Below are 22,460 nucleotides of genomic sequence, written 5' to 3' on the forward strand. Positions count from 1 at the left end.
GGGCTGAAACACAGGCATCCGACCTCAGTCCTGTCCCCTCCCCTCCCCCTGTCCAGCACTCACCCACCACCCTCAACCCTAAGGAGCACCAGAATTTTAGAGGAAACACTGAGTCCTGGATCCCAGTCCTAACCCACATGACCTTGGGCTCCAGTTTCCCCAGCTGTAAAACAAAAGACTGCAGTGAAAAAACTGGTCCCTTGAAGATACCTGTGTGTGTGTGTGTGTGTGTGTGTCTACATTTTTTACTCAAATTTGGAGACAAGCATGAAAGGGACCATCTGCAGGGTCATTTGCAGTGACACTAATAATGCAAGGTCCAGCCCCAGCAGGCATCCGGACCTAGAACTGGACAGCAAAACCCAGGCAAGCTCCCCACCTTCTAGATCAGTTACCAAACTTTCGAGAAACTGTTGAAAGCAAAAGTATAATAGAGATTCTAGAGGCCCACCTTCAAAGGATCTGCTTCAGGGGGTCTCCAGTGAGACCCAGAACTCTACATTTATAGGTGACACTCCCAGGTAATTCTAGAGAGCCTGGAACCCACAAGGCCTCTACCCTGATCTGCCACCTGCTCCCCTACGAAAGCTTGTCAATGACACAGGAGAAGCACCAGCAGCCCCCAGGGAGAGCCCGACATTGGAATACCTGGCTTCTCACGATCCGCTGGGCCTCCCACTACGGCCTCAAGCCAGCATCACTGGCTTTTCTTCTTCCCAGCAGGGAACAGCAGGCACAGAGTCAGAAGTGGGAAGCGCAGCTGGAGGCCTGCACCACTGCCTGGTCTCTGCCCCTTCTCTCCTCCCCTTTCCCAGCAACACCCCTGTGTCCCCAAGGTCACCAGAATCAGGTGGAAAGTGGGTTACATCACGGGACTGGGGAGGCAGCCTTTGTTGGGCCTGCTCTGATAACATTCAGGTGCTGGCCTTGCCCTGTGGAGGAGGGGCAGAAACAGAGGGACAGGGTACACCGTCCACACCTCACGACCCCGACAGGAGCAGACAGGTGCTGGGAAACAGTTCTTTCTGAATCTCAATCTCTTGCTCTTACTCTCCTTTTTTTGGGCGGGGGGGCTGGGGGGTGGGGAAAGACAGTGTCTTGCTCTGTTGCCCAGGCTGGAGTGCAGTGGCGTGGTCACAGCTCACAGTAGCCTCCAACTCCTAGGCTCAAGCCATCCTCCTACCTCAGCTGCCTGAGTAGCTGGGACTACAGGTGCATGCCACCATGCCAAGCTAATATTTAAAAAATTTTTTGTAGATACTGGGTCTTGCTTTGTTGCCCAGGCTGGTCTTCAACTTCTGGGCTCAAGCAATCCTCCCACCTTGGTCTCCCAAAGTGCTGGGATTACAGGCAGGAGCCTTACTGCACCCAGCCTTCCGCCTCTCTCTCTTTTTCTAATACAAACTGGCAGATGATGGTTCAATCTCTCTATTTTTTTTTTTTATTGTTTTATTTATTTTAGTAGAGACAGGGGTCTCGCTTTGTTGCCTGGGCTGGTTTTGAACTCCTGGCCTCAAGCAATCCTCCTGCCTCAGCCTCCCAAAGTGCTGGAATTACAGGTGTGAGCCACCAAGCCTGGCCTCTTTTTTTTTTTTTTTTTTAAGATATTCGAAAGTATCTTTATTTACTTAGATTTTTAAAATCGAGGTATAACATATACAAGTGTGCTAATCTTAACCACACAGCTTGATAAACACTTGATGTATATACACCTACTCTCAAGAACAAGATGTAAAGTGTTTCCAGAAAGCTCCCTCCTGCCTCCTCCCAGTCATAACTCCTAACAAGGAGAGCCACTGTCCTTATTACCATGTTGTCATGTGGCCTGTTTTTGAATTTCACATAAACGGCATCATATAGAATGTACCCTTTTGTGTCTGGTTTCTTTCACTCAAAAATATTGAATTGTGAGTTGTTTTTTATTTAATGTGAAGTCTTTCAACGTATAGAAATTCAATGACACTCTGTTATACAGGTTTTGTTTGTTTGTTTGTTTGTTTGTTTTTTGAGACAGAGTTTTGCTCTTGTTGCCCAGGCTGGAGTGCAGTGGCGCAATCCGGCTCACTGCAACCTCCACCTCCCAGGTTCAAGTGATTTTCCTGCCTCAGCCTCCCAAGTAGCTGGGGTTACAGGCGCCTGCCACCACGCCGGCTAATTTTTTGTATTTTTAGTAGAGATGGGGTTTCATCATGTGGGCCAGGCTGGTCTCAAACTCCTGACCTGGAGTGATCCACCCACTTTGGCCTCCCAAAGTGCTGGGACTACAGGTGTGAGCCACCGCGCCTGGCCTGTTATACAGTTAATGACTATTATGGTCATAATATACAATTGTGGTTTGAATGTATCCTCCTAATTTCATGTGTTGGAAACTTAACCCCCAATGGGGGCAGTATTGAAAGTTGGCTGTAGCCTACACCTATAATCCCAGCACTTTGGGAGGTCAAGACTGGAAGATCGCTTGAAGCCAGGAGTTCAAGACCAGCCTAGGCAACAAAGCTACAAACCATCTTACCAGCAAATTAAAAACTAAAAAATAAATTAGCTGGGCCTGGTGGTGCACGTCTGTAATCCCAGCTACTCGGGAGGCCGAGGCAGGAGGATCTCTTGAGCCCAGGAGGTGGCGGCTGCAGTGAGCTGAGATCGTCACTGAACTCCAGCCTGGGCTCAGAGCGAGCCTCTGTCAATCAATCAATCAATCAATCAGTGTCTTGTCTGGGCCTAAATTTCTCTAGAACACAATGGAAGAGGGAAAGTGAAAGAAGGTGGAAGTAACCCACAGCCGGGATCCCTAAACCCTGCTGGTGGCAGGTGGCTCTTGTGTCCTCACCAGGTTGCCCTGCAATCACATACTGCATCCTTCTTCCTGAACCTGCCCCACGTGCCCCACCACGCAGCCACTCTGAGGGCTCCTTCAAGGGCGGCAGCCCCGTCACTCACGTGTTCCAAAAGTGCTCCCCTGTGCCCTGACGGCCTCGCCATGTGTCCCATCATGCCCCACGCACTCCCACTGTGCGCCCCACCTCGCACCCGTGCCCCATCATGCTCTGCGTGCTCGTTAGGTGCCCCATCATTCCCCGCGCGCTCCCGTTACGTACCCAGCCTCGCGCCCCCGCAAGTGCCCCATCGTGCCCCGCGCGCTCCAATTACGTGCCCCATCATGTGCCGCACGCTCTGGTTACATGCCCCGCCTCGCGCTCCCGTACATGCCCCATCATGCTCGGCGCGCTCCCATTACGTGCCGCCACCTCACGCCCCTGCAAGTGCCCAACGTGCGCTGCGTGGTTCCGTTACGTGTCACATCATGTTTCGTGCGCTCCCATTACGGGCCGCACCTCGCGCCTCACTGTGCGACTTCTGTAGTTCCAGAGCTCGCGAGGGCCAGGGCCGTTGGCGGCGGTTGGAAGGAAACGATGAGTGCCTCCTCGTGGCCCCAGAATGGAATGCCGCCGTCGGTAGGGGTCTGCCGGGCATAAAGGGGCCTTCGGAACCCCACCAGAGTCACAGCCAGGGAGGGCAGCGGGGCGCACCAGGCCGAAGGCTCACACCACAGGGAGGGCAGCTAGGACATGGGGGGAAGCGCCTTAAACCAGGGAGTCCTGGAAGGGGACGACGCCCCCGGCCAGGTGAGGGCCCGGACGCTTCGGGGCGTCGACGCCGAGGGATGGCCGGGTGGGTCTGCGGCTCTGAGGCCTGGCTTTCATTCTCCCCCAGTCCCTGTACGAGCGGTTAAGTCAGAGGATGCTGGACATCTCGGGGGACCGGGGCGTGCTGAAGGACGTCATCCGAGAAGGAGGTGGAGACCTAGTGGCGCCTGATGCTTCGGTGCTAGGTACGCCCTGGGGCGGTTTGTCCGCAGGATCCATGTCATCGCACTCTCTGCTGGGGAGAGAGAGGCCACATTTTCAAAAAGCATTTAATGGGGTTGGAAATGCTTTGTTTGAAGTGGATTTTTGTTTTTGAAACGGGGTCTCGCTCAGTTGCCCAGGCTAGAGTGCAGTGGTGCGATCATAGCTTACTGCAGCCTCTGCCTCCTGGGCTCAAGTGATTCTCCAGCCTCAGCCTCCCAAACAAGAGATTTACAGGCGCGATCCACCATGCCCGGCTAATTTTTAATGTTTTTGTAGAGATGGGGCACTCTCTATGTTGCCCAGGCTGGTCTCGGACTCCTGGTCCCAAGTGACCCTCCCACCTCAGCCTCCCCAGTAGCTGGGATTACAAGCGTGAGCCGCTGCTTCTGGCCTGAATTAGTTTTTTAAAGAGGAAAGCTAAGGATCCCTATGTCCCCTTTGCCTGATGCTTCCACGAAGCTCTTGAACCTCTGAGCCGAAGGGCAGGCTCCGAAAATGCAGAGATTTATTCCTGTCCCTCGTGGTGTCGGGCAGCTTAAGCTCATCTGATCCCATTGTTTCTGTGTGATAATGAGAGACTCCATATTATAGAGGCGTGGGTGTTTTGGGTCCATTTTCCTTACATTCTTTCTTCTATCCTAGTGAATACTCTGGATACCTGGAACACTTGGACAGACCCTTCGATTCTAATTACTTCAGGAAAACTCCTCGGCTAATGAAACTTGGAGAGGGTAAATTCAGAGTAGGAGCTGGAGAAGAAGGGATTGTTTAGGGGCGAGATGAGGCACCATGCCTCAGGCTGGGAAGACTGCTCAGAGCGCAGGTTCTTTGAATTGGCTTTGCTGAGGCTGGGTTTTGGTAAAACAGCCATATTCTCTCCCCTTGAGACCTAGGCATTTGGGAGATGGCTTAACGGGCAAGGTATAATCTTTGCACTCTGACTTAACTAACCACTGGGAATGTTTCTTTGTTCATTTATTAAGTAAAAATCGATCGAATGCTTACTTCCCACAATACATGGTGAAAAGAGAGGATGTACTCAGAAGATTAGAACATCTCCACCCTTAAGGACCTCACAATGTAGTGGAGGAGACTGACCTGCATTCAGCTCACCTGGTAGAATCGGATGAGTGCCTGGGAGGTGAAAGCAGTGTTGTGGGTGTGTTTAATGAAGGCATGATTAATTCTAGTTGGGAGGTTCAGGGAAGGCTTCCTGGAAGAGGGGGCATTTGAACTGAGCCCAGAAGTTTGAATAAAATTTCTATCACTAGAAGCTGGGCACAGGCTCAGCAGGAAGACATTGCAGGAAGAGGGAACTGTGTGAGGGAGACATGGAGGCCCCTGACTTAGAAGGGGAAGAAACTGATAGCATTAAGCAGGATACTGAGCAAGCTTCACCCACCTTCTTTGTCCCTTCTTACAGATATTACACTGTGGGGCATGGAGCTGGGCCTTCTGAGCATGCGGAGAGGAGAGCTGGCCAGGTTTCTGTTCAAACCGAACTATGCCTATGGAACGCTGGGCTGCCCTCCCTTGATCCCCCGAAACACCACTGTCCTGTTCGAGATTGAGCTGCTTGACTTCCTAAACTCTGCTGAGTCGGACAAGTTTTGTGCTCTCTCAGCTGTAAGTTCCAGAGCACAGATGTCAGCACTTTATAGGGAGACGAATGGGTTGGTGTTTTGGTAATTCTTCTAGATAGCCTGCCCTGAGGCTGACTGTCCGCTCCAGGGTCCCCCGCGGCTCCTGTGCGGTGGTGGCGGAGTTCCTCTGCTTCCTAGTCTGTGTTTCTTAGTAACGGCTCTCATGTGTAGATAAATGTGCTGGGCAAGGTAAGCCTGTGAGTTTAAGGATTAGTGGTTTGAACTGATTTTCCAGTCACCCTTTGCCTAGTTCTTCCTGTGAGACAGTGAACACTTGCTTTTCATCATTGTTTGGTTTCCAGCAAGGCAGGCATTGGTAGCTCATAACTAGGGTGACTGAATAATTGATTGTCCAGCCCAGCACAGGTGAGAGTAAAAGGGGCTGTTCACTGGAGGGGTTACCCATGACATCGGGTTTAAACTGAGACAGTCCCAGGCAAACTGGGATGTATGGCCACTGTCCTCACCACTTAAGTCTTGCCTCCTCTTTGTAGCCTTTCACTTAACCCTGTCCCGTAGATGCAGGGCTTCTGACCCTGTCAGCAGTCACAGGCACTGTCTTTATCATGCTGTCTCACACTGACTCCATCTGTGGCCTTAGAGGTCCATGCCAGGGTTTATATCTTCACATGGAGTCTCCCCAGCTAAACTGTCAGCACTCCAAGTGAGGGAGCTCACCCTTTTCCATCCTTGCGAGATTCGAGTTTCTTGCAGATGCCTGGTCTCACCTGTGGTGAACTCATTTAGGATCTGGGGGGTGGGGCCGGGACCCAAGAGGCTCTATGGGTGACTCTGAAGATGGCCAGGGCAGAAAATCACGACCATAAAGACCGCCAGGGCCCTGAGCGAACCAAGACCTATTCAGTGCTTGGTGGCCAAATAGTGGTTTTGAGCACTGACTTCTGTGCTTGGCAAGTTCCGTCAGTTTTTGATTCCATGGGACACTGCTTCCTCAGAGAACATCGGGGGAAGACTGAAGAAGCAGACTTCCTTCTAGCTCTAGTGTGTAAAATGGGACTGGTTATAACACCGGTGTGGCGTCTGTCAGATTCAGAGGTGACTCCAACACAGAAGGCTGTAAACAGAAGTGCATGATCTGAAAAAGAAGAGCTCACAGCTGTAGTAACACTTCCTTTCCTTCAATTACTTTTTTTTTTTTTTTAATGGAGACATGTTCTCACTATGTTGCCCAGGGTGGTCTCGAGCTCCTGGGCTCATGTGTACTAACACTTCCATTGTGGCGTTACAGCTTTTGGTTTCCTTGCTGAGTATTCCTGTCTCTGGTCCTCAGGAGCAGCAAGACCAATTTCCACTTCAGAAGGTCCTGAAAGTGGCAGTTACAGAATGGGAGTTTGGCAACTACCTTTTCCGCCAGAATCGTTTCTATGATGCCAAAGTGAAATACAAAATGGTAAGAATGCTTTGAAAGTTAAGTGTAGTTTAGATCCTGAAAACTTCCTTGTTTAAAAAACAGATTTTTTTTTTTTTTTTTTTTTTTTTTTGAGATGGAGTCTCGCTCTGTCGCCCAGGCTGGAGTGCAGTGGCACAATCTCAGCTCACTGCAAGCTCCGCCTCCCGGGTTCACGCCACTCTCCTGCCTCAGCCTCCCGAGTAGCTGGGACTACAGGTGCCCACCACCACGCCCTGCTAATTTTTTGTATTTTTAGTAGAGATGGGGTTTCACTGTGTTAGCCAGGATGGTCTCGATCTCCTGGCCTCGTGATCTGCCTGCCTCAGCCTCCCAAAGTGCTGGGATTACAGGCTGAGCCACCGCGCCCGGCAAAAAACAGATTTTTGTCTCTCTCCCCACTTTCCGTGAGCAGCCATTAAGAAAAATCTCATTTTAAAAAACCTTCATGCCAGGCCGAGGTGGGTGGATCACCTGATGTCAGGAGTTTGAGACCAGCCTGGTCAACATGGTGAAACCGTCTCTACTAAAAATACAAAATTAGCCGGACGTGGTGGTGGGTGCCTGTAATCCCAGCTACTTGGGAGGCTGAGTCAGGAGAATCACTTGAACCCAGGAGGTGGAGGTTGTAGTGAGCTGAGATCACACCACTGCACTCCAGCCTCTAGGCAACAAGAGCGAAACTCCATCTCAAAAAATAAATAAAAACGCCAGGCACGGTGGCTCACGCCTGTAATCCCAGCACTTTGGGAGGCCGAGGTGGGCAGATCACGAGGTCAGGAGATCGAGACTGTCCTAGCCAACATAGTGAAACCCTGTCTCTACTAAAACACATACACACAAACAATTAGCCAGGTGTGGTGGTGCACGTCTGTAGTCCCAGCTACTTGGGAGGCTGAGGCAGGAGAATCTCTTGAACCTGGGAGGCGGAAGTTGCAGTGAGGTCAGATCGCACCACTGCACTCCAGCCTGGCAACAGAGCAAGACTCCGTCTCAAAAAAAAAAGATGAAGAGCCACATGGGGTGGCACACAGGGCATGGTGTGAGGGAAGGGATGCGCCAGCACCCACACGTGTTCAGCATCCCAGAAGCTCTCCAAACCCTGTTCTTCCTGGCACAATTGATTGAATGGTTGGCCATTGGTGATTGCCAATTGAAGGTTGCTTCAGCCCTTCCCTTGTCCCATGGTTGGTTCCCTGGCAACCAGCCCCCATTCTGAGGCTGTCCAAGAATCCCCAGCCACCAGTCATGTCATTAGCATACAAAGAAACACCCATCATTTCAGAGATTCTGGGGGTTTTAGGAACTGTGTGCCAGGAAATGGATAGAGACCAAATATACATTTCTGACTATGTCACAGTCCACCCCCTGCTGTCTGGCCACAGACCCCTTAACAGCAAAACGATGTGCAGCTTAAGAGGTACTGGCGTATTACTAGAATCCCATGTAGCCATGAATAAAGAGTCCAGTCCATCGTCATGTGGGCCCAGAGTGGAAGTGTCATCCCATGTCTGTAGTGCTTTATCATGTCTGTAAACCCACTTAACTTTCCCGACATTCTTGGGAGGAAGAAATGATCGTTTCTGCCTCTGACTGGGGAAGGAGTAAAGCTTAGTGAATCAGGACCCTTTCCCTGAGGAGGCCTCTGTGTGTATAAACAACTGAGCGTTTTCATTGGATTTGAAATGTTAAGCCCCAGATGATGCCTGAAGCCTTAAACATATTCAGCTGCTGTATTCAGGTGGCGCGTGACCCCGGAGCGGCCATGCACTTTTATCCTTCTCTCAGATGTTGAGGAAATTCCCCCCTCCTTTGCTTTTTCCATTGAAGAGAAGCTGAAGCCTTTGGGCTGTAGAGGATTGAGCCCTGCTACTTGGCCAGCCTTGGGGAAAGAGGATCTGAACAGACTAAAAACAGTATTTTCTGGAAAGTCAGAGCAGCTCCCAGGAGGCCCCAGTGGAAGTAAAGGTGAGGTTGTGGAGAGTACACTTTGGTCGGTTGAGATTCTGGGGTTTGGTCCTGGCTCAGAGCTGGCCCGAGGTGAGCCCCGGAGCAGCGGGCCCTCAGCCCAGTGCCAACGCCGAGGCCACAAGAGGCCTCTGGGGCCAGGGGTTCCCTGGTTCCAAAATAGCCTTCCTGTGACCCGGCTGTCCTGCTCAGTTGCCAGGAAACCCTGGGAGCAGATCATCATCTCTCTCGGTATGTGACTGGATCTAGGCAGGGAATCTATTTGATCCCCTTCTTCCCAAAGAGATTAAGAACCATCTAGTATTGAGTCTCTCAAAGTTACTTCGTGCATCAGTGAGACACTTCTGAGTCCTGAATAAAGACTTGTTTAAGAGGTCGGGCGCAGTGGCTCATGCCTGTAATCCCAGCACTTTGGGAGGCCAAGGTGGGCGGATCACGAGGTCAGGAGATCGAGACCATCCTGGCTAACACGGTGAAACCCCGTCTCTACTAAAAATACAAAAAATTAGCCAGCCTGGTGGTGGGCGCCTGTAGTCCCAGCTACTCGGGAGGCTGAGGCAGGAGAATGGCATGAACCCGGGAGGCGGAGCTTGCAGTGAGCCAAGATTGTGCCACTGCACTCCAGCCTGGGCGCCAGAGTGAGATTCCATCTCAAAAAAAAAAAAAAAAAAAAAAAGACTTGTTTAAATATATTTTTGCAATTTTTCTTTTTTTTCCCTTTTTTTTTTTAGACGGAGTCTCGCTCTGTCACTCAAGCTGGAGTACAGTGGCGTGATCTCAGCTCACTGCAACCTTTGCCACAGGCATGCGCCACCACGCCCGGCTGATTTTTGTAGTTTTGGTAGAGACGGGGTTTCACCATTTTGGCCAGGCTGGTCTTGAACTCCTAACCTCAGGTGATTCATCCGCCTCAGCCTCCCAAAGTGCTGGGATTACAGGCGTGAGCCACCGCACCTGGCGATTTTTGTAATTAATTTTATGACTTTCCTTCCCTATGCCTCTACTTTTTTTTTTTTTTTTTTTCCTCCTCTAAATGGTGTTGCATCTTCTGCCAGGCATCTGGGCCAGGAAGGCATTCTCTTGTCAGATGAAGGCCATGCCGTGTTCCAGGCAAACTGTGACCTGAGCTCTTGATCTTCTGCGTATCTGTGAAATGCCTTTTCTCCCAGCTCCGGAGGCGTCCCTGAAGTCATCCCTTTGTTGCGTGGCTATAAATACCTCGACTTCGGTGACTGCCTTTTCATCATACCCCTTCCTGGGAAGGCATTTCCTCTGGAAGGGTTGCTTTGGCCCTTCATTCCCTCTCCACATCCTCTCTTGGCAGCCGTAATAGGCCTCAACCCTGCTTCCTGCTAAGATTTACTGTTGTGGATTCTGTGTTCTTTGCGGATGAAGTACGAATGACAGCTACTAAGTTGAATTCCTGGAGATAACTGGGTTCCTTTTGCTGATCATCCACAATCATGGAAGTGCCCTTTATGATTCATGATGGGGCTGAAAGACAGAACATTTGGATCCTCGGTTTTATCTCTTGCTATGACATTAGCCAAGTCATTTCACCTCTCTGGGCCTTGGTTTCATTGTCTGCAGGGTGAAGCTGAATCACTTTTTTATTTTAAGAGAGAAACAAGGTCTCCTATGTTACTCAGGCTAGAGTGCAGTGGTGTAATTATAGCTCACTGCAGCCTCCTGGGCTCAGGCAGTCCTCCTGCCTCAGCTTCTCGAGTAGCTGGGACAAGTGTGTGCCAGCATGCCCTGCTGATTTTTTTTATTTTGTAAGATGGGGTCTCATTATGTTTCCTAGGCTGATCTCGATCTCCTGGCCTCAAGCGATCCTCCTGCCTCGGCCTCCCACAGTGCTGGGATTATAGGCATGAGCCACCGTGCCCAGCCGTGGAGCAGTCACATCTTTAAGGTCACTGTGGAGTTGTTTATGCTTCATGAAGACCGTCAGATATCGGCTTATTCTGTTTTTAATTTCTTGGGTTCATTAGGTGCATAAGCCCTACCTCCAAGCACACATAATCCCAAACACCAACCTGGAGAATTAAGTGTACAGGCAGAGAGTGAAAGAAGTGAGCCTAAGCAATAAGGAATTGACATCAAGCCAGTGCCTGGTACCTTCTAGGGAGAGCAGGAGTCCCCACCAGCTTTGCTGGCTGACCCCTGTTCTGCGGGTGCTGATCCTGCTCTCAGGACCTCCAGTCGTAGCTGTTATTGACTGTCATACTTTTGATGCTCCCCTACACTCCCGAGCAGCCACCAACCCAGGGTGAAGCTGAGATGAATTGGGATGAGCCTCAGAGGTTCAAGAACCCAGAGAAGGGTTTTCAAATCTAATAGATAAAAGTGAAGAGCTATGAGCAAAAGTTCTCTCTAGCTCAGAGGTCACTCAGACATTCACAAGGTGAGAAGGATGTGGTCTGCCCTGTCACTGTGAGTGCACCCACAGCAGTCATTGTCAGCATCAGTCCAAACAGAAAAGGCAGCAAGAGGCAGACAGAGGGGCATCTCCAGGATGTTTGGCATCCTGAGGTCATAGAGCGTCATTTTTTTGGTGAGCTGAATATCATGGCCATGAATGTGAGCAAATCTTCACTAACTTCCTTTTGCTTCTCCAAGAAATGGCCTAGAGAGGCTGCCTGCATTTCTTGGCTAGTGGCCCCTTCCTCTGTCTTCAGCAGCATGGTATCTTCCAATATTTCTCTCTCTCCCTCCCTGTCTCTCCAATAGACAGCAGCATGATATCTTCCAATACTTCTCCCTCTCTCCCTCCCTGTCTCTCCCTCTCCCTCACCCTCTCTGTGAATCTCTCATTCTCTCAGCGCCTCTCTCCCCTCTGCTTCCGTCATTTTGTCTCCTCCTCTTTTTCTGACCCTCCTGCCTCCCTCTTACGAGGATCTGATTACACTGGACTGACCAAGATAATCGCCCAGCTCAAGATCCTTCATTTAACCACAGAATCCCTTCTGCCGTGTATGGGAATGTATTCGTGGGTTCCGGGAATTGGAACAAGGACATCTTGGGGGGCATTTTCCCATCTCTCATACCCTCTTACAGATCAGCATCTGCGAGGGACTACACATCTTGCCAATGCAGAGATAACTCAGCACTCTGCATCCTCAGCATTCTCGGCTTAATCCTTTCCATCCCAGATGAGATCATCCTGACAGCCGTCTTTCAGAACGTTTCCTTTCTCGTGCTCCCTTCTGGTGGCTGGGGCTTGATGGACACAGCTCACCTCATCTTTCTGCTGTTTGTTTACTGCATTTGAGGGTTGCTGCATTGTTTACGTTCACAAATGCTAGGTTTGCTACAACCCCGCATCAAGTCCATTGGTGCTATTTTCCCAACAGCATGTGCTGAATTTATTTCTCTGATTTACATTTTGGTAATTATCACAGTATTTCTTTTTTTCTTCTTTTCTTTTTGAGACAAGGTCTCGCTCTATCACCCAGGCTGGAGTGCAGTGGCATGACCTCGACTCACTACAACCTCTGCCTCCCAGGTTCAAGCAATTCTCCTGCCTCAGCCTCCCCAGTAGCTGGGATTACAGGCATGCACCACCACGCCTGGCTTATTTTTGTTATTTTTAGTAGAGACGAGGTTTTACCATGTTGGCCAGGCTGGTCTCAGACCCCTAGCCTAAAGTGATCCTCCTGCCTTGGCCTCCCTAAACCTTGTTTTTAAACAAGCGTGGCAGTTTGGGTGGCACTTTGACCCTTTTTTGACCGTGTATCACAGCACGGTGGCAGCTGGTGGTGGTGAGCTGCAGTTGTTGGAGGAAGTGCAGCAGAACCACGCTGTGAGGCCTGGCCCACCCCCAAAACTGGGAGGCACCTGCAGGCGCTCTCGTTCCATGTCAGCCTGGAAAGGGTGGGCTCCAGACCACTCAGCTCCATGCACATTCTCATGGCACTAGGTGGCCAGTTGTGACAGTGGGGAAGTAATCGCACTCCCTGCAGAGGGATGTGGCCAAGGGAGGAGCAGAGAGCTGGCCTGGAGGAGCACGAGGGCGGCTGCGGGAAGCGCAGCAGTCAGCATGGAGTGGCTGCCAGAGAGCCAGGGCCGCAGGGTGGGTGGGGAAAAGCAGGTCAGGGAGTCCCTGCAGTGAGGGTTGGCTCTGCGAAGCTGCCTGGCAGGAGTGGAAGGGGCGGGTGGAGGACCCAGCAGGCTGGAGGACTGCCGCCTTGCAGGCTGGCCAGAGTGTCACAGCAGAGTCCCAAGGGGTGAGGACTCCTCAAAAAAATTTTCCCCTCAGTTGATATTTTTGGAGATATCCAGATTAGGTTCTTAAGATTGGCTGAGTAATGCATTTTGGGAAGGGGAACCAGTTGAATGGTTTCAGGAAGGTCTTTCAATCTCCACGTTTACTATGCACAGCCTTGGTTCATCTGCTGGGATTTTGAAGAGGCAGCCATAACTCTGATCAGTGTTTTTGAAGGGCTGAGTGACCCATGCAGGGTTCCAGGGTCTTCTCACCAGATGATGTTCATGGCTGAGTTTACTCTAGTTCCCCGTTGCAGGGTACAGGGAAGTGCTTGAGGCCGGGGCAGCGAGGCAGGGCTGGCACACGACACCCACCGCCACCGTGGGAACGGCACCTGCTGAGCCTTGATCCTCAGCTCTTTGTCCTCAGATTTCCGACAGAAACATCCTGGGCTCTGCAGCCTCCAGCCCGTGGCTCCACGATTACATCACTCCTCTGTCTTCTGTTACATTTCACACCCTTCTTTGATTACTGCTCATTATGTTGTGTGATTATGGTGGACACCACTGGCACTGCTGCTTGGGTTTCTAGTTCACGGTCCCTGTGCCTTTTCCCGAGGCCTGGGGCCCGCCCGCCGTGGAAGCAGCCTGGTTCGTAGGAATGGATTCAGCTGGAGTCGGCTGTGGACCTTTGTGTTTGCTGCCTCAGCCTGACTGCCGTTGTCTTTGTCGATCTCCGGGCTTATTTCTCCTTGAGCCACGGATACAGCTTTTTTCTGACTTTGCACCTCTGTGTGCTACATGTATTGGGTTTTCAAAATGAAATGTGAGCTGAGCTTTCTTATGTTGGCACATTCTCGTTTATGCTAAAGTGTTACTTTTTATTGGCTCTGATTTGAAAATTCAACTACCTGAACCTTGTGGGATCCTTTCATCTGAAGGGAGCTTGAAGTTTATCTCCACCCATCTGCATTCATGCCCGGAGAATACTGATTTTAGGGTTTATTCCTAAAGTCATTTCATGGGACACACCCTAGATTGAAACGTTCTTTTTTCACTTAATTATTATTAAACTTAGCATTATGGACATTTTCAGATGTCTCCAAAGGTTAAAAAAAAAATAACATGATCACTACCCATGTACCATTACCCAGGCTTGACAACAATGAACATCTTTCTGCTGTTCCTGTACCCACCCCCCAATTTTTTGGTAGTACTTAATTTTGAATTATAAAAATGCCACATGCCAGCCGGGCACAGTGGCTCACGCCTGTAATCCCAGTACTTTGGGAGGCCAAGGGAGGCAGATCAAGAAGTCAGGAGATCGAGGCCATCCTGACTAACACAGTGAAACTCTGTCTCTACTAAAAATACAAAAAATTAGCTGGGTGTGGTGGTGGGCGCCTGTGGTCCCAGCTTCTCGGGAGGCTGAGGCAAGGAAGCGGCTTGAACCCGGGAGGTGGAGCTTGCAGTAAGCAGAGATCGTGCCACTGCACTCCAGCCTGGGCGACAGAGCGAGACTTTGTCTCAAAAAAAAAAAAAAAAAAAAAAAAAAAAGAATGTGAGTGTATATGTAACTTGTCCACAAAAAGAATTATACATTTTGTACTAGAATACATTTTTATTGCATTTTGAGTGTTTTCTAAGTTAACACAAAGAGAACTACGTCATTTTTAAGAAGTGGCTGGATAGCATTCCATCCTGTCAGGATATGGAAATAGTTTTCACAGTGATTAGTAGGCAGGTAGGTAGATAGGGATTAGATAGACACACAGAAACATGGTCATGGAGTTATCCTCACGCCTGACTTTTCTGTGACAATCAAAGTCCTATCACTGGTTGTGATGGGTGTGTCTTTGCCTTAACTAGGTCATGCTAAACTGACCTCTCCAGTGGCTGTACCAGTTTGCCCTTGGTAGTGTCAGAGATTCCATTCCATCGCTTTGCCATCATTTGGATTGCTAGACTTTTTAATATTTGCAGGGTTGGTGTATCTCAAATAGGATCTCATCACTAGCATTAGCAGTTCCCTGACCAGGTCTCTGTTCACATGTTTCCAGACTGAGGTGGCCTTTCTGTAAATTGCCTGTTAGTTTCTCTGTAACCAAACACCTTTCTGATGTTTTTTAGTTATTTTTGATAACTCTGTCGTTAGTTCTGTGAGTTCTATCAGCACCTTCCCTGCATGCACCAGGCAGGTGATACCATATGCAGGTAATGGTCATTTTGTCTTCTCCTCTTCTATCTTTTTTGTTTCCCCTCGCAAGATAGAGTTTCAATCTTGTTGCCCAGGCTGGAGTACAGTGGTGCGATCTCAGCTCACTGCAACATCTGCCTCCTGGGTTCAAGCGATTCTCCTGCCTCAGCCTCCTAAGTAGCTGGGATTACAGGTGCCTGCCACCATGCCCGGCTAATTTTTGTATTTTTAGTAGAAACGAGGTTTCACCATATTGGCCAGACTAGTTTTGAACTCCTGACCTCAGGTGATCCCCCCAGCTTGGCCTCCCAAAGTGCTGGGATTACAGGCGTGAGCCACCATGCCTGGCCCTCCTCTCATGTCTTATTCAGAGCCTGATGGTGGGGTGCATGCTTCCAGAACAGAGTTAGTAGCGATGGGCGTGCCTCATGACCATAATGGAGCTGCTGCTCGCTCCACCTTTAAACACCATGTTGGCTTTGGCTGAGCCATATTTTTTTCTTATCATGTTACGGAAATGTTTGGTTTTTTTGTTGGGTTTGGTTTTTTTTTTTTTTTTTTTTTTTTGAGACAGAGTCTCACTCTGTCACTCAGGCAGGAGGGCAGTGGTGCAATCTTGGCTCACTGCAACCTCTGCCTCCCGGGTATAAGCAATTCTCCCTGCCTTAGCCTCCCAAGTAGCTGGGATTACAGACACGCACCAACACGCCCAGCTAATTTCCGTATTTTTAGTAGAGATGGGGTTTCATCATGTTGGCCAGGCTGGTCTCGAACTACTAATGTCAAGTGATCCGCCCGCCTCGGCCTCCCAAACTGCTGGGATTACAGGTGTGAGCCAATGCACCTGGCCACCACCTCAGTCTTTACTTACTTCTGTCCTGTTGCCTGTGGTTCTGGAAGTCTGGATGGAAAGGGGTCTGTTCCTGACACCCCACCTCCTCTTTCCTCTCTCAGGTGCTGGCTCCTTTGGTTGTATTGGGGTAGGGAGGAAAAAGAAGGGAAAGGGGGGCTCACACCTGTAATCCCAGCACTTTGAGAGGCCAAGGCAGGCAGATCACTTGAGGTCAGGAGTTCGAGACCAGCCTGGCCAACATGGCAAAGTCCTGTCTCTACTAAAAATGCAAAAAAAAGTATCCAGGCGTGGTGGTGCGTGCGTGTAATCCCAGCTACTCAGGAGGCTGAGGCAGGAGAATCACTTGAACTCGGGAGGCAGAGGTTGCAGTGAGCAGAGCCTGTGCTACTGCACTCCAGCTGGGTGACAGAGTAAGGCTCTGTCTCAAAAAAAAAAAAAAGTTTCCTAGAGCCCATCTAAGAGGGCCACACGGTGATGGCATCTGTCTCTTGGCTCCTGTGTGGTCACCGGCCATGCCCTTCCCTGACCTCAGCCGCTAGCCCTCAGCACACGTGACTGTGACTTCGTGTGGCAGCTGCTGAGTCCTGAGATGTTTTTAATGGCTGTTTGATTCCCAGGTTCTTCACCTACCAACGAGGGGAGAGAGCTGTGGTTCTCCATCGTTGGAGGAATGGAAGGGAGCTCCCCAGCGCAGCCGTGGCAGCCACCTTCCAGGAGCAGGGGCTGGAATGTCCCGCGGCCGCATCTCTGATGGACACGGCTGAAATGTGTTTTTACAGGTGCTGTTTTCTGTTTTCCGTGTTGGTAACAGAAGGGAGGGAAGGCGCAGCTACTGACAAGGAGAACAACTGCTACTTTTTAAGGCAGTTTCTTGTTTTTTTAGACGGAATTAGTCCTTGGCTTCCCTCCCAGTCCCAGCCCTGCTTCTGGCTGTGAATGTCCCCGAGTCAACACCAATAGAGATTGCTTTGTGTATTTTGTAGGGTTCTCTGTTTTGAAGAGAGAATTATGTTACACATATTTTTGTTGTAAATAAATAAAACACTTCCTTGTCCTTGCAAGATCCAGTATAAGTGAATTGCGTGGACTCAGCTAAGCTTCCAGAGTCCCGAGGCGGGCAGGGGGAGGCCATTTGCCAGTGGGGCTGGAGTTCAAGCTCTGGAGCCAGCGGTTCTGATTCACCTGATAATGAAACGCTGCACACCAGGCTTGGGGTTCCCTAAGCCCGCTCCCAGTGTGGGGAGCTGATGCCAGCAGCTTAACGGAAAGTTGAAGCCACCTCACCCTCCCACACCCTGACACCTGGGCTCCCTGCCCCACACAGCCCTGAGACCACCTCACCCGACACCCCGGGCTCCCTGCCCCACACAGCCCTGAGGCCACCTCACCCTCCCATACCCCAACACCCCGGGCTCCCTCCCGCACACAGGCTTCTCTGGGCCTTTCCCAGGGTCCCACGCTCCCTCGTGGGGCTGAGGCAGGAGGCTTCCCTCCCCTGTTCTGCCCCACCTCTCAGCCTCCACGAGTACCCACAGCTGTGCCTCCAGGTCTCCCCCACAGTGCCCACACTGCCCCTGGAGCCTTTCCCAGCCCCGTGTCCCCTCTCATCACCTTCCCTGACCTTGGTCACCCTCCCGGGCCCTCCTTCCTCAAGGGTGCCATCTACACTGGCTTCTCCACTCTCGGCCAGCGACTCCTTGCCCCGCTGCCATCCCGTCTCGCTGCAGATCTGCTCAGGCCATCGGATCCAGCAGGCATTTCTTTGTCCCAATCAGACCTGACTTTACTACTCTGAAACTTCGTCCTCCCCAAGACACCATCTTCCTTGAATTTCCAAGCTTCCAGCTCCAGGATTTCTTGACTCCTCTTTTGGGAAGGCTGCCCATTGGTTATACTCTCTTCACTGCCTGCCTCCCGCCACCCCAAAAACACTTCAGAGCATTTCAGATGTAACCCAGCGGCGAAGGGCTGGGAAAGGGACCCATCCAGGCCATGGGTCGTTCTCCAGGGCTGGGCGTGCTGCCTGGCCTAGGAGGCCCCTGGCCTGTGCCCCCACCTTCCAGGGCTTTGCCTTCTGACAGAATCAGCTTAGAGAGCAGAAACCAAGTCCTGGGGGAGCAGGCTGCACTGCCTCTCTTTGTGGAGGAGGAGGGCGGGTGATGCCACCAGGGGACCAGGGTATCAAAAGACCTCCCCTGGAGGTGCCTGCCCTCCCCCAGTGCTCCCTTCAACCCGCGTTGCTGGAGTGGTGGCTCCAGAAGAGTGGCTTTCTCAGAGGTCACGAGGAACCTGGTGATGTTTCCCGCATCTACACCTCCAGACCTCATGACCACGGTCTGGCTTCATCTGGCATGAGACATCCCTCAGTCCCTCCTGATTCAGGAAGGCCCAGACCCCACACCACACGCCGCCTGCTGCTGAGCCCTGCATCAGCCACCAGCACTGTCACCTGCCCAGCTGTCTCTTTTCAGCCTTCTCTAACATGCCCATACAGCCAGAACAGTCTTTTTAAAAGTTTGTCAACCCCGTCAAAAAGTGGGCAAAGGATATGAACAGACACTTCTCAAAAGAAGACATTATGCAGCCAACAGACACATGAAAAAATGCTCATCATCACTGGCCATCAGAGAAATACAAATCAAAACCACAATGAGATACCATCTCACACCAGTTAGAATGGCGATCATTAAAAAGTCAGGAAACAACAGGTGCTGGAGAGGATGTGGAGAAATAGGAACACTTTTACACTGTTGGTGGGACTGTAAACTAGTTCAACCATTGTGGAAGACAGTGTGATGATTCCTAAAGGATCTAAAACTAGAAATACCATTTGACCCAGCCATCCCATTACTGGGTATATACCCAAAGGAGTATAAATCATGCTGCTATAAAGGCACATGCACACGTATGTTTATTACGGCACTATTCACAATAGCAAAGACTTGGAACCAACCCAAATGTCCATCAATGATAGACTGGATTAAGAAAATGTGGGACATATACACCATGGAATACTATGCAGCCATAAAAAAGGATGAGTTCATGTCCTTTGTAGGGACATGGATGAAGCTGGAAACCATAATTCTCAGCAAACTATCACAAGAACAAAAAACCAAACACTGCATGTTCTGACTCATAGGTGGGAATTGAACAATGAGAACACCTGGACACAGGGAGGGGAATATCACACACTGGGGCCTGTCGTGGGGTGGGGGGAGGGGGGAGGGAAAGCATTAGGAGATCTACTTAATGTAAATGATGAGTTAATGGGTGCAGCACACCAACATGGCACATGTATACATATGTAACAAACCTGCGTGTAGTGCACATGTACCCTAGAACTTAAAATATAATTTAAAAAAAGGAAAGAAAAAAAACACAAAAAAATCACAATTGTAAATAAGGACCAAAAAAAAAAGTATGTTTGTTTGTTTTTGATGGAGTCTCACTCTGTTGCCCAGGCTGGAGTGCTGTGCTGCAATCTCGGCTCATTGCAACCTCCACCTCCCGGGTTCAAATGATTCTCCTGCCTCAGCCTCCCGAGTAGCTGGAAATACAGGTGCACACCACTGTGCCCAACTAATTTTTTAAAATATTTTTAGTAGAGATGGGGTTTCACCATGTTGCCCAGGCTGGTCTCGAACTCCTGTACTCAAGCGATCCTCCCACCTTGGCCTCCCGACGTGTGCTGGGATTATCAGCATGAGTCACCACACCCGGCCCCCGGAATGGTCTTTCTAAAGGTCGGCCCCATCATCTCTAAATGGCGCTGTGGTTACCTTCCTGGACCTCCTCTGCCTCATTTCTTGTGGCCTGGCTCCCTGTCCCCAGCCCAGCCTCCTGCTCCACAGCACAGGCATGCCCCCTACAGCCTGCAGTGGTGGGAGCTGACTGGTCACTGCCCGCCCCCTGTCCAGCCTCCTTTCTACACTTTTCCTTGGAAGAGGGTTTTTGGAAGCACTTCAGCACAGAAGTGCCGTGAAGAGATGGGTGTTTCAGGAAGTCACTCTTCTGACTTAAGAATATTAAAAATGGAAGAAAACACTGCACGCAGCACTTCTGCTCGTAGGACTCTGCCTTCAAAGACATGCACACTTGTGGGACTAAGAGGATGTTCGTTCATTGCGCCATTGCTGATGAGGCCATAAAATTGGACGCTGCTATGAGGCCTTCAGAGGGACTGGTGAAAGAGACCCCAGCACAGCTGCCTGGGGAGGACTCTATAGCCCTTTTTTTTTTTTTTTTTTTTTTGAGACGGAGTCTCACTCTGTCACCCAGGCTGGAGTGCAGTGGCGCGATCTCAGCTCACTACAACCTCCACCTCCCAGGTTCAATCAATTCTCCCGCCTCGGCCTCCCGACTAGCTGGGATTACAGGTGTGTGCCACCACGCCCAGCTAATTTTTGTATTTTTAGTAGAGATGGGGTTTTGCCACATTGGCCAGGTTGGTCTCAAACTCCTGACCTCAGGTGATCCACCCACCTCAGCCTCCCAAAGTGCTGGGATTATATACAGGTGTGAGCCACCACACCTGGCCCCCATTACATCTTTTTCAAATTTAACACACGTGTATGTAAGGGGGGTATTCGGTGAGCACTTGAGGAAGGTACAGACCCCCTAGCCCTGCGCTGCGCTGAGCTTTTGACAGCCCCAGTGCCCAGCGAGATGAAGCTGCATGGTGTTCCAAACATTTCTTCCAGTCAGTTCTCTCATGATAAGTGCTTTACCTGTTACTCTGTTACCTTTGTTAAATAAAGTTAGTATGTTGCATTTAAAAAATAATAAGACGCTGTAATCCAGCACTTTGGGAGGCTGAGGTGGGCAGATCACCAGGTCAGGAGTTTGAGACCAGCCTGGCCAACATGGCGAAAACCTATCTCTACTAAAAATACAAAAAGTTAGCCAGGCATGGTGGCTGGCATCTGTAATCCCAGCTACTCAGGAGGCTGAGGCAGGAGAATCGCTTGAGCCTGGGAAATGGAGGCTGCAGTGAGCTGAGATTGCGCCACTGCACTCCAGCCTGGGCAACAGAGTGAGACTGTCTCAAAAAAAAGAAAAAAAAAATGAGGCTGATGCAGGAGGATCCCTTGAGGCCAGGAGTTTGAGACCAGCCTGGGCAACATAAAGACACCCTGTCTCTACAGAAAATATTTTAGAAAATTAGCCAGGCATGGTGGTGCGTGCCTGTGGTCCCACTACTCGGGGGGTTGAGGTGGGAGGATCACCTGAGCCCAAGAGTTGGAGGCTGTGTGAGCTGTGACTGCACCACTGCACTCCAGCCTGGGTGACAGAGCAAGACCCTTTCTCAAAAAAAAAACATGGAGACTCGTGTGTGTACACAGAAGACACAGGCTCAAATGCATTGTCATTATGGCGAGCATAGAACAGGGAGGGGAAGGAGGTCCTGTGTTTTCTCCTGGGTGCTTCTATACAATTTGAGATGCATCCATGTATTGTTAGTGCACTTTAGAAATGAGAAGGAATGTGACTTGCCTGCCTCGTGGACTGTGGGGTTGGAGCTGGGAAGCGCAGGAGTGCAGTGGGGTCCTTCTGCCACCGCTCGCCCGGGCCTTGTGCTGGAGGCACATGCAGGGAGCACCAAGGAGGAAGGCAAGCTGGGTGCCCCTAACCCATCGCGCAGGAGGTCAGTGGGATGGTGGTGTGCCGTGTCTGCCAAGGAGACGCATGGTCCCTGAAGCACATGAAACCAAATTCCACACTGGAGGTCCATAGACCAGCTGCTGAAGAGGCCCCCACGCAGGCGGGCGGGCAGCACGCGGCACTGAAGTGGCCGCCAGGTGGCATTGACCTTGTCCGGCGCATCACAGTTCTCAGTCAACCTTTCCCCTGAGGTGGATTTCGGGGTTGAGTGCCCCCTTTTTAAGCTCAGATGCAGAGCATGGAGTTAACGACGCCCCTCAGTCATGCACAGCGCCGCACCCGTCCACGACACCCTCATTATTCTAGTCCCGTACACTCTCCTACAGGCAGCCGTGCCCACGTGCTTCGTGTACATCTTTGTATTTGAGAGAGTTCTTGCAAAACGTGTCTGCCGTGGGTGTCCTGAAGCCAGCCTCCCAGTGGCCTGTGGGATGGTGTAGTAAATGAGTGACAGCGCCTCTGCCGGGGCTTCCCTTCATTCCCCCAGCAACACTGGAGACCACTGAAGTGTCTGCACCTTGCAAGGACGGAGGAGGCTGGCTCAGAGGGGCCCAGAGGCTTCCCAGAGCCCCCCTGCTTGTCAGATCCCGGCATCAGGGGCTGCCTTTCTGGCCTCACCCGGGGCACAGTGGGCTAGGTCCGCCCCAGGGGCCTGCCTTGTGGCGCACCACCT

General features: G+C 50.9%; 1 protein-coding gene across 1 annotated transcript; it reads left to right on the forward strand.

Moving 5' to 3' along the window:
- Positions 1 to 3,220: 3,220 nt before the first annotated feature.
- LOC129041213 (inactive peptidyl-prolyl cis-trans isomerase FKBP6-like) lies at positions 3,221 to 17,197 on the forward strand. Its single transcript, XM_063668240.1, has 6 exons — positions 3,221 to 3,452; positions 3,712 to 3,833; positions 4,491 to 4,579; positions 5,272 to 5,474; positions 6,783 to 6,902; positions 16,744 to 17,197. Exons 1-6 carry the CDS (start codon positions 3,411 to 3,413, stop codon positions 16,888 to 16,890), a joined length of 723 nt encoding a protein of 240 aa, XP_063524310.1. The 5' UTR covers positions 3,221 to 3,410; the 3' UTR covers positions 16,891 to 17,197.
- The last annotated feature ends 5,263 nt before the right edge of the window (positions 17,198 to 22,460 follow it).

This window comes from Pongo pygmaeus, chromosome 6 (assembly GCF_028885625.2).
Source record: "Pongo pygmaeus isolate AG05252 chromosome 6, NHGRI_mPonPyg2-v2.0_pri, whole genome shotgun sequence".
NCBI lineage: Eukaryota > Metazoa > Chordata > Mammalia > Primates > Hominidae > Pongo > Pongo pygmaeus.